Source organism: Falco cherrug, chromosome 13 (genome assembly GCF_023634085.1).
Source record: "Falco cherrug isolate bFalChe1 chromosome 13, bFalChe1.pri, whole genome shotgun sequence".
In the NCBI taxonomy this organism is placed as follows: Eukaryota; Metazoa; Chordata; class Aves; order Falconiformes; family Falconidae; genus Falco; species Falco cherrug.
Genome location: NC_073709.1, coordinates 2,374,157 through 2,386,767, shown reverse-complemented (window position 1 = coordinate 2,386,767; position 12,611 = coordinate 2,374,157). Strand labels below are relative to the sequence as shown.

The 12,611-nt window shown below is 38.3% G+C and overlaps 1 protein-coding gene across 6 annotated transcripts in view; it reads right to left on the bottom strand.

Moving 5' to 3' along the window:
- Nucleotides 1–12,611, bottom strand: part of CFAP61 (cilia and flagella associated protein 61) — a 118,671-nt gene that overhangs the window by 92,469 nt on the left and 13,591 nt on the right. For 5 of the 6 annotated variants that reach the window (XM_055725939.1, XM_055725936.1, XM_055725938.1 and 2 more), the window contains 4 exons: nt 10,600–10,732; nt 8,546–8,699; nt 2,716–2,807; nt 1,410–1,585 (listed from right to left, as the gene is read on the bottom strand). In XM_055725939.1, the coding sequence (XP_055581914.1) occupies nt 1,410–1,585; nt 2,716–2,807; nt 8,546–8,699; nt 10,600–10,732 (555 nt within the window). Of the gene's footprint in view, nt 1–1,409; nt 1,586–2,715; nt 2,808–8,545; nt 8,700–10,599; nt 10,733–12,611 lie in introns of those variants that run through there. The other variant, XM_055725941.1, reaches the window with a different exon arrangement.

The following is a 12,611-nucleotide window of genomic DNA, read 5'->3' as shown; positions in this document are numbered from 1 at the left end:
GATACTAAAAGCAAAGAACTCAACTAGTCTACAGAGAGATTATATCCCAGCATTGGTATAGAACACTGCTTTGAATTGCTATTTCAGTATAATGGAGTCATTTTAGAACAAGTCCTTGAGCTCAGTGTTATTTTAAAATAGTTATTTTCTTCTCAAATAATTATTTTCCTTGAATTTTATTTTAGACTAGTTTGTAAATTAACTGTTCCGGAATGGACTCCCTGCAGTGCGATTGTTCTATCGCATGTACGTTGATCAGTGTTTCCAAGTATACCACAGACTTCTAGCACTGCATTTCTCTCTCTTCCTAACTTGTCTGAGCTATATGACTCAGTAACTATGTACTAAGAAGGCTATGTGTTAGCTTTGCTTTAGTAACTCAGGGTATTTGCATTTGTAGCAGATTCAGTGTTTAATCCCTTTGATAGGCCCTCTCCTTAATCAAGGAACAGCTTAATAAATAGAATTAGTTTCCAAGTTCTGCTTTTCTTCTTAATGAAGTTTATTCCTAAATTTCCTTGAAGGAGGTAAGTTCAGAAGTTGTCAGTCACCAATGACTACTACTACAAGTAGAAAAACGTTTTTTTAAATAGTTGTCAAACTCGTCATCTAAAAAGTCCTTGCTACTAATACTTTGTGTCTCTAGAAATTACGTTTATGTAAAGTATGGAAGATCTTGGGTGTGCTCAGCCTCCTTCCATCTACACGTTTTATTTTTCTTTCTAGGATCTAATAACAAGAGCAGCGCTCAATAATAATGAGATAGGGCCAATGTTCCTGGAAGGGCTTTGTTGATGTGGTTCAGTATAGGTTCACTCTTCAACAGTGCAGAGAGATTTTGGGGAAAAAAAAGGTCTAAACTACATGTATAGATCTGTTCTACTCTATCTAAGAGCCCAAGGTCAGCAGCAGCAATCATTTTAAGATAAAAAGCCTTTGTCTTCCCCCTGCTGTAGTGGATTCCAGAAAACAGAATCAATTATCTCAGTGACGGGAGACCGAGTATTTAGAAAGGAGAACATTTAACTGCAGAGTTAAAACCAGCTTTATTGCTCCATGATATTAGATGACCAGTACTGTAACATCTCACTCTTGTCACAGTTTGTCAGCTTTGGAATAATGTTTGTTTAGAGGAAGAAGTGGCCTTCTTCCACAATTTCAATTAGCACTTTTCCAAAAAAATATTTAACTTATTGTCCCCACAGTCCTATGAGAGATGGGAATTTGCAGCTAGAGGTTGGAAATTTCAGTAAGTTATTGATGAAGGTAAAAGAAATGGACAAAAAGAGGTCGTAAAAAAATCCAACTTAACTGCAGCAGGTGCTGTCACTGTCAGATTTGTCCTAAAAACGTAGCATTGAAAATTGTTATTAAGATTGGGAAAGCAGTAACTATTAATCCATGCTTACCTAGTTTCATGCTTTTCATCAATACAAAACAGACGGATACAGAAAGCATTTGAAGCTCCTCTGTACTCTGGATGAAAAGTACCTTCTTCAGTCTCAAGAAGTGTTGCTGGGGCTTTGAAATCTTTGACATCATCTAATGACAGTTCAGTATGGGAAACAGTAACAGCTCCATCCTTCTGCAATAATAATAGACAAGTGATCACTTAAAACATTTCAGAAACTATTTTCGTTTTTTAATGAAAAGGAGGTCTTGCATCATTCCTATCTTGTAGCATTCCAAGCAGACACATAGAGATGTACTTTATGCCTGTCACATTCTGACAGACACAGAAGTTCAAGGAAGGGTTTGTAATGTGATATCTATCTGTTGCTGAAACACTAGATAAAAATGGCCTTTACAAATGTATACATTCTTGCTGAAGAGCAATACAGTCACAAACGAATAGTTACCATTACAGTCCCCTTGTGAGGCAATAAAATATCTTTCAGAAATGTTTCTATATAAAAAAAAAATTGTTTCCAGATGTATGCTGAAAAGATGCCAAAGTTACCTTAAAGAAAAGGGGATCAATGTAAAGAATATTACGGAAACGGAAATGAACAATAACAGGAAGAGAACCAGAGTAGCTCTGATACAGTACTAAGAGAGAAACTAAAAGACAGATGCAACCATTTAAAACTTCTTTGGATAAATTCTCTGCTGATTTATGCCCCACCAATAGATTTCATAGTGATGGTCTTTTATCAAGTTGAGCTTCACTCAACAGAAGAGGCACAGACAGAACATGTGCCATTTAGCTTTTACAACCTATATTGCTGCTTTTCAGCTTTTGTAGCTTTTAGTCAGTAGCAGACTTTTAGCTCAGTAACAGCCAAGTCAAAATCTCAGGACTCACAGATCTTCAGAGTAAGATGACTCTTACCCTGTCTGTTACAGGAATGCTTTCTCCACATCTGCAGAGAAGCCCATTCAAACCAGTGCTTCCACGTGCCTTTACTCAGCAGCAGACCGCACAAGCAGGCCCCCACCCTTTCCTCCTGTCAGTGCCACTGTATTCCCACCCCTATGCTGTCTGGCTGTTCGCATGGAACTGGATGGGAAAACTCATCCAATTATTAACTCTCCCCCTCCATCCAGATCCTAGCTAAAGCAGCTCCTGATCTACGCACAGGAGCAGATGTAAGTATGGGCCCATGCAGAGGACAGTGCAGAAGTGGAAAAAAGCATTGCTTTTCCTAGTAGCCTCCACTTTTGCCTTATACTAGCTTTTAAAGTTATCAGCATTGCTGTGTACAGTGCTATTACCTGCACAGCTGCATCCTGATCTTGAACATGGTCAAAGTTTTGAGATGAAACAGACTTTGTTTCTTCACTAGTTTGGTTGCTTTTATATTTATCTGAGTAATGAAAAAGAATAAACGCATCAGGCTTAAAAATGCAAGCTTAACCTGCAGAATCACAGCAATAACTAGAGTGTGCCAGACTACTGCAAGGTTTTACTTATTTTTAACAACCACAGTTAAAACAGACCCTCCTACCATTACTGGGCTAGAACTTCATTAGACTATTTGATTCCAAAGCAAAAAAAACCAACAGAGAATTGGTTGCAAAATAATCGAGTGAGCAAGACACAGTTTGGAAGCAATTCCTAACTTGTGTGTTATATGTAATATAATACATGTAATAAACAATATATGTTTACCCTATTTGAAGAGAAAAATACGAGTCACTGTATTAACTGGTATCTTAAATCCTGTGCCTGTTGCCAACTTGTTTTTCACAAAAATGAACAAGGGCTCTCGATTCTCAGAGTAATTCTAAAAGAACGGAAATTTAGAACAAATCCTAGTCAAGCCAGAACACTTACTTACCGGTGCAAGCAGAAACAAGAAACAGGGATTTAAATCTTCTCAGCTTCTCAGCTGCTAAAACTAACTAGCTCTCTAAACACCATTTTGCTACTTATAAAAGGTGGCTGCTCTTCCATCAATCTTTGTCTGTTTGTCTGTTTCCTCCTTTTCCTCTGATCTAAGAATTTCTCTCCTCTGCTGCTTTGTTTGGATGCTGAAGTAACTGCTTCAAAGCTCTCTGTCAACCATTGCAATTTTGCGTGTGTGTATGTGTGCATGCACAAGATTGTTTAGCCAAAAAAAGACACCTGTTGAAGCACACACAATACCCACAGTAGTAGTGACCACTGGCTTTGGTAAGCTTTTAGACAGCAGCAGCATAAAAAAGAATAAAAAAGCTCCATGAAAAGGAAAGGCACTTTACAATCAAACTAACAGAAACCAAGTTTAAATCTGCTTGACAGATCATCCTACCATCCTCGGTAACACTATAGTAATATTCTCATCTGAGTAACACTCCAACCTGAGTAATAATATTTTTGTGGGAAAACAGGTAACTAAGATGATAGGATGAATTACTTGTAGCCATCTAATGAATAAATATTTAAACACTGACTGCTGTGATACATACATATATGATGCAAGATATATTTTTTTTTTAATATACATGTATACACACAGTACCTCTAGTCAAGTGCTTAAGGCAATTAAAGCATTTATATGTTAGGGAGTTTATTTAAATGGCACTTTTTTTTTTTTTTTCTATTCAATCCCCTCGCCAGAGCTAAATCCACAGTGGATATTTAAAATATTAAGAAACCATAATAAAAACATCTAAAGACAATTTGGAACATAGATGAATTATGTTTGATTTCAATTACCTAGCTATTTTTTAAGATAGATTTTAGCAGCTTTATACACACACAACTCTACAGAACTCCACTGACACCTGACATGAGCACAACAGAACAAACTATGAACTTTTATAACATCACCATGCTTGCTAGAAAGCAGGCAATCACCAGCCCAGATGTTACACCCTCTGGGGAAAGCAGTTCCTAAATATGTATGGTGATGGGTTAATTTCTTTAAAGTCAGTGGAAGGTGAGGGCATTCAGAATGAGAGATCATCCAGTAATACATCATCAACGTGACATTTAAAGTTAATGTTATGGACCAAAATTATTTTAGTCTTCAACTTGGAAGAGAAACACTGACATACTAGTGAATCTTACATATTGCTCTAAATAACCACCAAAATTACTACAGCAAAGTTTTAGCTGCCCTATTTTTAGCCCCTGTACCACTCAGTACAGTAGTTCCACTCCTTAAATTGTCACTTCCCTAAATTTACAGATACGTTCACAGTTTGGTTTTACATGTAAAAATAAAGACTGAAAATAAATTTTAACTACTAAACTCGAGGTGTAGTATTACTTCGGCAGAAAACACATCAGGCCAGGATGCCCCTGCATTTGAAAGCTCCAGCAACATGGAAGTCCACGTTTCCAGGAGGAAAAAAACAAACTCAGAAAACCCAACACAACAGAAGTCTTCACTCCTCTCTGAACTTTACTTTGGGGAAACCTATCTAAGCTATATTCACCAACATAAGCATTTCTTCATACAGTAATGAGATTTTATATTTTTTTTTCAAGAAATACCTCAAAGGTTTGAAATGCTTTAGCCAAAAGCATTTTTAAATATCTGTTATCTGAAAATCTGTTTCTCTGTTACCAGAAAAGAATGCAGACGCAATGTGCAGGGCAAGAAGGAACACAGGGGTTAGAAATCATGGTTTCTCCAGGGGTATCACAGATGTGAGACTTCACAGAAGTGATCATATGTCATCTTGATTAACCCAGCTACATTTCTCATGATAAACAGCCTTGCAGGTGTCAGAAGTTAATTAGTACAAGTCTCTTGTTGTCATGTAAATATTGATATGTTGTTTCTGACTTTATACTAAAATGAAATCCCTTAATGGCTCCACCATCCACTACTGTCAAATGTAACTGCATCACTATTTACATATATGTTGCACACAAGTGACTGGGAAGTACATATTGTTGCATTAGAAGTAAGGAACACGCACAAAGAGAAAATTAAAATAATTCAGTGATTGCTGGGTCGTTAGCAGAGGTAACAGTCAGCAGGATCAAGAAGGCAGTTCACCATGAAGCCTGATGAAAAGCACTTGAATCATTCCCACTGCATCATGTTTTCTAGCTACTAATTCATGACACCATATAGAGTAACAACCAAATTACTGTAATTACCCTGAAATGTAAGTGGCATATCAATATTGTGTTAAAGACAGATTTTTGTAGTCTTTCATTATTATTCAGTATTACATTTTGAAAGGAAAAACAGTATCAACCTGTGGTCTGCACTCACAAGCTAAAGAGCTTGAAAAAATACCTTTGTTATTTTTTTAAAGAGGCAACATGAATTACTCTACAAAGTAATGCAACTTGCATTTTAAATTCTCAGCCTTCGAATTCCTTAAAAGAAAGTCCACAGCCTCTGTTGATGTAAGGCTTCTAGCGAACCTTCACATCAAGGGCCAGTTTGGCACCAAATTTCTAGTACAGTAGCCTGCAGAAATGATGCAATTGTTAAAACAGTGTTTATATAATCGTGCATGTGTTATGCAACGTAATCAAACATAAACTATACGTGACTGACACTATAATAAATTTCAAGGATACAGGTTAGCCCTTATATTGGAAAGGCTTAACGATGGACTACCAGCATGCAACTCTTATATGGGCTCTACGTTTACCAGAAAAACCCAAAACAAACCAAACAAGGTAATTACCTTTTCAAGTTACATGTTATTGTAAAAAGCAAAAGTCAGAGAGGAGAGGAACTGTGCTTATGAGTTGGTTGGGGTTCTTTTGCTGTAAACTTTATTAAAACTGGGCTTTTTTATTCCCTTTCTTAATTAAAAAAAAAAAAAAAGAAGAAACGAACATTACTGCTTTTCCTAGAAGTTTTCATGAATGAATACTGAAATGAATTTTGAGTTACATCGCATGCAATAATGAAACCCAGATCATTCAGATGGAAAGGGCTTTTCATTCAAACTGCTCAAAAAATGTGAATTTTTTGTTTAGTCCTAAGTCAGACGTGTAATAAGCAGTAAAAAGAAAAGCTGTTTATCAAATATCTATCATATACAGCATGTATTTTCAATAAACCATAACAAATTTCTGTAACTTGTGACAAGCTAAGGCCTTATTGAAGTGCTATTAGAAACTAGAGTAAAAAATAGCATACATTTGATTTTTTTTCCCCTTCTTTTCTTTCTCCATTCTTTGAATTCAGCTACCAGAGCCTTTAGTTTCATCTGCCTCTTCTTGGCCATGCTGGGCAGGTATAAATAACTTATGTTTCAGGACAAGCAACACTTCTTAAAGCATTAATTGTTTGTTTATATTTGAAAACATGCAAAACTACAATAACTTTAATTCTTATTCACTAATAACAGAATTAATATTCCCAAGCAGTGCATAGCCATGAGCTAACTCTAATTTTACTATGAAATTTCTAGTAGCCCTTTCTCTAGGAATAATATCAAGAGTCAGGCTCTTAGCTTACATACTCAAATTTCTTCTCAGGTATCCCAGACCATCAGTGATTTCTACTCATGCTATCTGAAAAAGCCCATGAACAATTCTCTTTCCCCAGAGCTGCCCCTGTCATTCCAATACCTTTTAAATACCTTGCCTGAAGAAAACATAACAGGATTGCAAACTAGTATCAACCATCAAAACTAACATAGCTTTTAAAAAGAGGAAAAGAGACAGATAAACACGAGACTGCTAACTATGCTGCTAAATAAATTTCTGAAAAGCACTCAGATGCTAGATTGATGACAGTCAATAGAACCTGAATAGTTGTTTACGCTGTTTTCACATTTAGAACAAATCTCAGGTTTCCTAAATGTCAAAAAAAAAATGTGTAACAGCAGTACTGTTAAAACCTATAACCACACCTATTAAGAAAGGGCTTAGCATCACAGAATTTGCCACAAAGTATGGGCCTACAGCTTGCAGCCCCTGGACAAGGAAAGCACACAGAAGTGTCTAAGGGTTTTACCAGAACCAGGTAATGGTCACAGAATGGTTAAGATTGGAAGGGACCACAGGAGTTCATCTCATCTGAGCCCTCTGCTCAAGCAGGGTAACCTACAGCAGGCTGCCCAGGACTGCATTCCAACTAGTTTTCAAAGAGACTACCATGAGTGATCTTTCTTTTTTCCTCCCTCAGTCTCAAGTTTCCACATATGTCTGTCACCTATTTTGAAATAATGCTCCAGGAGCACAGAATGATACAGGAGGAGATAGCTGGCTTACTTCAGCTCTTATTTGCAAGATGCTTCTTTGCAGGCGAAGGGAAATCCACAGGAGCAGCTATAAAGACGTTTTTGCTTTCCCTTTTCTGTTTGGTGACTTGTCAGCAATGAGGTACCAGCTGGTGACTGCTCTGTAGCTCCCTAGTTGCCTTTTTTGCCTGCTGCTTTGTGTTCAGACAAGCAGATACATAACAACGTAATGGTAATTTTTATAATTCTGTTACTGATAATTAGTAGATAGCAAAATGTTTCCCCCCTGCACAAAAAGCCCTTTGACACTGAAAAATAAATATGACAGCTGTAAATCATTTACACCACACTTCTGTTCCACAATCAGGTGACATATTCATGTTACTGTTTTTTATCATTTGCAGTAAGGTGGTTTGTAGAGGTGCTGTTATATCATGCCCAATATAAAAACAGAATAGACAGTCCCTGATATCCCCAAATTTTTTAACCTACAAGACAGCACACAGTAAGCAAAGAGGGCAGAAGTGGACCTCAAGGAAGTAACACGCCACAAGTGAACGGGACAACATAACAGCCACAGTTAACCAGCTGCTTCACTACTGATGGACATTAGAACCAGATTTCAAAATTAAGTCTTGAATTATTAGCACATCTGCAAATAACAGATAGAAAATATACCTGATGCTTTAGCTTTCCAGAACTTGAAACCTAGGTTTATCCCATACCTGCTATAGAGCAGTTCCTCATGTACTACAATCACTTCTGAATCAGAGACCAGGGCTATCAAAATTTCTCTCCTGAATTAAAAAACACCAGGCAACGATCTCCAAAACACATACATTAATTGTGTTTTCTTGCTAGTAAACCTCTATCCTCGGCCATCCTTTTGCAAAACCTACTCAGAAGCTAGAAATAAATGCACCTTGAATCACCTAGCATTTTAGAATACAGGTACCTTCTTGAATGCTTGGCTTCTGTGGCATTTTGAGGATATCTTCAGGATGTGGTTTACACAGTCCGTGGAAAGGCCCCAAATCAAAACACTCTTGAAACAGGGAAACATTTACTTGAGAACATACGCTCATGAATCCTACTGCAGTGCCACCATCCTGAAATATAAAAGTGATGTAAAAGTTGAGCATGTTACTTTAGGTCAGGACAAAAAAATCAAACAGAAATTTATGAAACATAGAAGTTACAGTGCTCTATCTCTGGCTGTGCATAATATAGGAACCATTCCAGCAGAAGTTAAAGATTATTTTTTTTCTTCTCATAATGTGTATTAGGACTTCTATATTAGATGTTACAATACTTCTGTTAGCTGTACTTGTGAGAGCATTAGGATTGTACATATGGACCAAATAATGACCTATTGATTCAATAAAGCATCTGTTATAGTAAATAAAAAGCATATACCTTTTAACTACATACCTCCAAAAAGGTATAATTTTTCCTTAACTTAAAGTGCAGCTGGAGTAAAATCTGGATTTAGTTAGCCATAATGGTTAACTAATTACTGGACACTGTTTTGCAAATAAAATTTACAGCAATTATCAGCACTATATATTTTCAAGTTGTAAAAAAAATAAATCTAAGAACTACTCTTTAAAAAAAGATAATAAAATGCCCTGGCAAGCGTGAAAATTACAAGCTCACTACAATGCTGAAATGACAAGTTATTCTCTGTTTGAGTATGACTAAAAGTTTCCAGACAGTTGCAGTCTTCAGAAAGAAATATACCCTTAAAAAATGAGAACTGGTATGCTACATGTTTTCTGGCTTTAAGCTGAGTCTAGAAGGAAGCTCTTCAACTTTTAGTACTATATGCAACTTTCTGGTGAAACACACATAATCAAAATTTTTATTTTCCTTTAATACACATTATGAAAGCCTCCTTTGTAAACATAATGAAAACTCAGTGGCTGGATTTGTATAGCTGTTTTATCAGGCCATCAGCAATTCAACAAAAATAAAAAAAAAAGTTTAATTTTTTTCCCCCCTCAAACAACAGGTGATTGTTTGTTTGCCTTGTTTGCGTAACTGAACAAAAGCCGGGTCGCTGCAGTTGTCTGGCTGCTATGCAATTTTAGGCCCAAGGCTCAGCAGAGACTGATTAACCAATCCATCTACCATATGTGCAAAAAGAGGTTGCCAGCTTCATTCTCTGCAGGGAAAATTGACATCTATCTTGGTTCGCATGGAGGTGTCTTTCCAATCTGCAGCAGCAGCGGCAAGTGTAAACTATGAGGGCCTGAAACACCTTTTGCTGGTATACTGAGCTATAAACGTACAATTGAAATGTATTATTTATAAAGATAGCTGTTTGTAATGTGCTATTACACTAATGGTTTATTGTTTCCCATTTGGCTTCCAATGGTAGTGATTACATGTTACGGTTTTATAAAATCATTTAATATAGAAAGCAGACTTCTGGAATTAAGTAGGTTATGTTGCCTATCAGCTTACAATACCATGCACTATTACTAACACATGAAAACTCTAACAGGAATTTTCAGCAGGATAACTATTACCACCTCTTTCTTATTTAAATTAATTCCTGGGTTTCTGTCTTCAGTTCGGCAAAAAACTGACTGCCTGAGCCAGGAGGTGGAAAATATCTACAGCATTTTTAACTGTGAAAGTATTACTGGCTACTAGTTTTCACATGCAGTATTAATTTTCACTGGGAATGAAAATTGGTCATCCATAATGCAAATGCCTAAAATGGCAACATGATTTCTTCCAAGATGGTCTGTTCAATCACTTGAAAAGAATCTACATAATTAGTGGGGATTGCTGTTTCACTTACTTAACAAGAGATATCACTCCCAAAGACAGAAGAGACATAAAATAGGTGGCGGAAGGCACTGTGAGTGTGCAGGTCATGAATTCTACCTTCCAAAAGTGAGTTTGTTCATTTTATTTGCTGAGCTGCAGCATGAGCTGCCGCTCACATATGACATCACTAATGTTATGATTAGAAAAATCCAGAGCTCATGGCAGACTGACCTCACAAACAACAGCCTGATTTTCTTCATCTTGACATTCTATGAGATCAGCAAGGAAATATTCACTGTAGGTTTCTTTCAGAGTCTCACTCTGATGTGTCCAGATTGGCATGAGATCGTCATAATCTTCCACCCTACAAAAAAAGAGATCAGGTATGTCCTAAAGCTCTGCCATTGATAGGCCCTGATACCACCATTCTACTTCATTAGCATATTGACAAATATTGCAAATGACTGATCCAAAGCCTCCACCCACAAATAAATAATTTCATCTAGGACATGTCCCCAGCACACACTAAGCTGGGAGCCTCAGCACCAGAGAAGAGACAGAACCACTTCCAAAAGCCAGCACAACCCACCTAAGATCTGAATCGGCCAATGGAGATGATTATCTTTCCCCTAACAAAATACGAGGGCAGCCCAGCTCAAAATTCTCTTGCCTAAAGCATGTCAGGCCAGGTGGACCTGGGCTTTAGGCCTCATTTAAAATAATTATATTCAGTGAGCCCAATCATCAGTTGGTCAGAGTTGGCAGAGATCTCAAAAAGCAACCCCAGTGCAATTTAGAAAATCAGTTCTTTTAAAAAAAGAAAATAGTGCCTTCCTGTATGGGAGAAACAGTGCTGAGTATTGCTAGATGACTGTTATTACACACAGCAGTATGGGAGTCACCTGGCAGAAATCGAGCCATTATGCCTTTGTAAGGTCAAGTTAATGCTCCACCATTGAAAAAGATACAAAGGCCAAAGTGCAATTTTCTATCCCCCTGCCTCATGAAAGGCTTTCTGCATAGGTGGGAACCTGCCGCATCCAGGCTTTAACTGCCTCTGCTACTCCAGCCTGCTCTCCATGCTGCTGGCGCAGAAGCTGCCTGAGCTTATTTCCAGCAGTCCAGGTTTCAGTGTTAAGACTCATACAGGCCCCATGCTGCAGGGATCTTTATTTAAATAGGCAACAGAATCTCTCCCATTAAAGCACTTAAAAAAAAAAAAAAAAAAAAAGGGTCATTCTTAACCAGGATCAATGTCTTAACAAGTTTCAGCGCTTTTACCAATGCAGCAAAGGAATTCATGTGCTGTGACCATGACATAAAGGCTGATGGCAAACCAGCTCTAGCACATAACTGCTTTCAATAAGAAGATGAAACCACTTTTTTCTTTATCTGTAAAAAATGCAAGAATTAAATCATCCAACCAACAATTCTGCAACTAAAAAAGTGGTGAGAAAAGTGGGGCTGTGATGGTCTGGCAGAAGGAGTTATTTTTATTGCCAGACAGTGAGCCAAGAAAACCCTTTCTCCTCAGGGATGTAAGTAGAATGCTACTGAACATGCTTTTGGTTATCTCAGCGATCACTCGCACAAGCACACAAGGAGAAAGACAAGCCTCACAGAACAAGTCCCCAGAGGAGTGTGTGGTCGAGGGAGGGTTCCTCCCCCTCTGCTCTGCCCTGGTGAGGCCGCATCTGGAGCAATGGGCCCAGTGCTGAGCCCCCCAGTAAAAGGACAGGGAACTATCGGAGAGGGTCCAGCCGAGGCTACAAAAATGATTAGAAAAAATCATTAGAGGACAGGAGCAACTCCCTCATGAGGAAAGGCTGAAAGAGCTGGGCCTGTTCAGCATGGAGAAGAAAAGGCTGAGAGCGGATCATACCAATGCCTACAAATACCTTAAGGGCAAGTGTCAGGACGATGGGGCCAGGCTCTTTACAGTGGTGCCCAGTGACAGGGCAAGGGGCAACGGGCACACACAGGGAGCTCCATCTGCACGTGAGGAAAAACCTGTGAGGGCGACAGAGCCCTGGCACAGGCTGCCTGGGGAGCAGGCTGCCCAGCCTCCTCTGGAGACACTGAAACCCTGCCTGGATGCTGCGGGCTCCAGGAGCGCCTGCTTTAGCGGGGGGGCTGGACCGGGTGATCACCAGGGGTCCCTTCCCACCCCAAACAGTCTGGGATTAAGGAATTAAATCGAAAAGAGTAAACAATGCACTTCAAACACAGGAACACGTTCATGC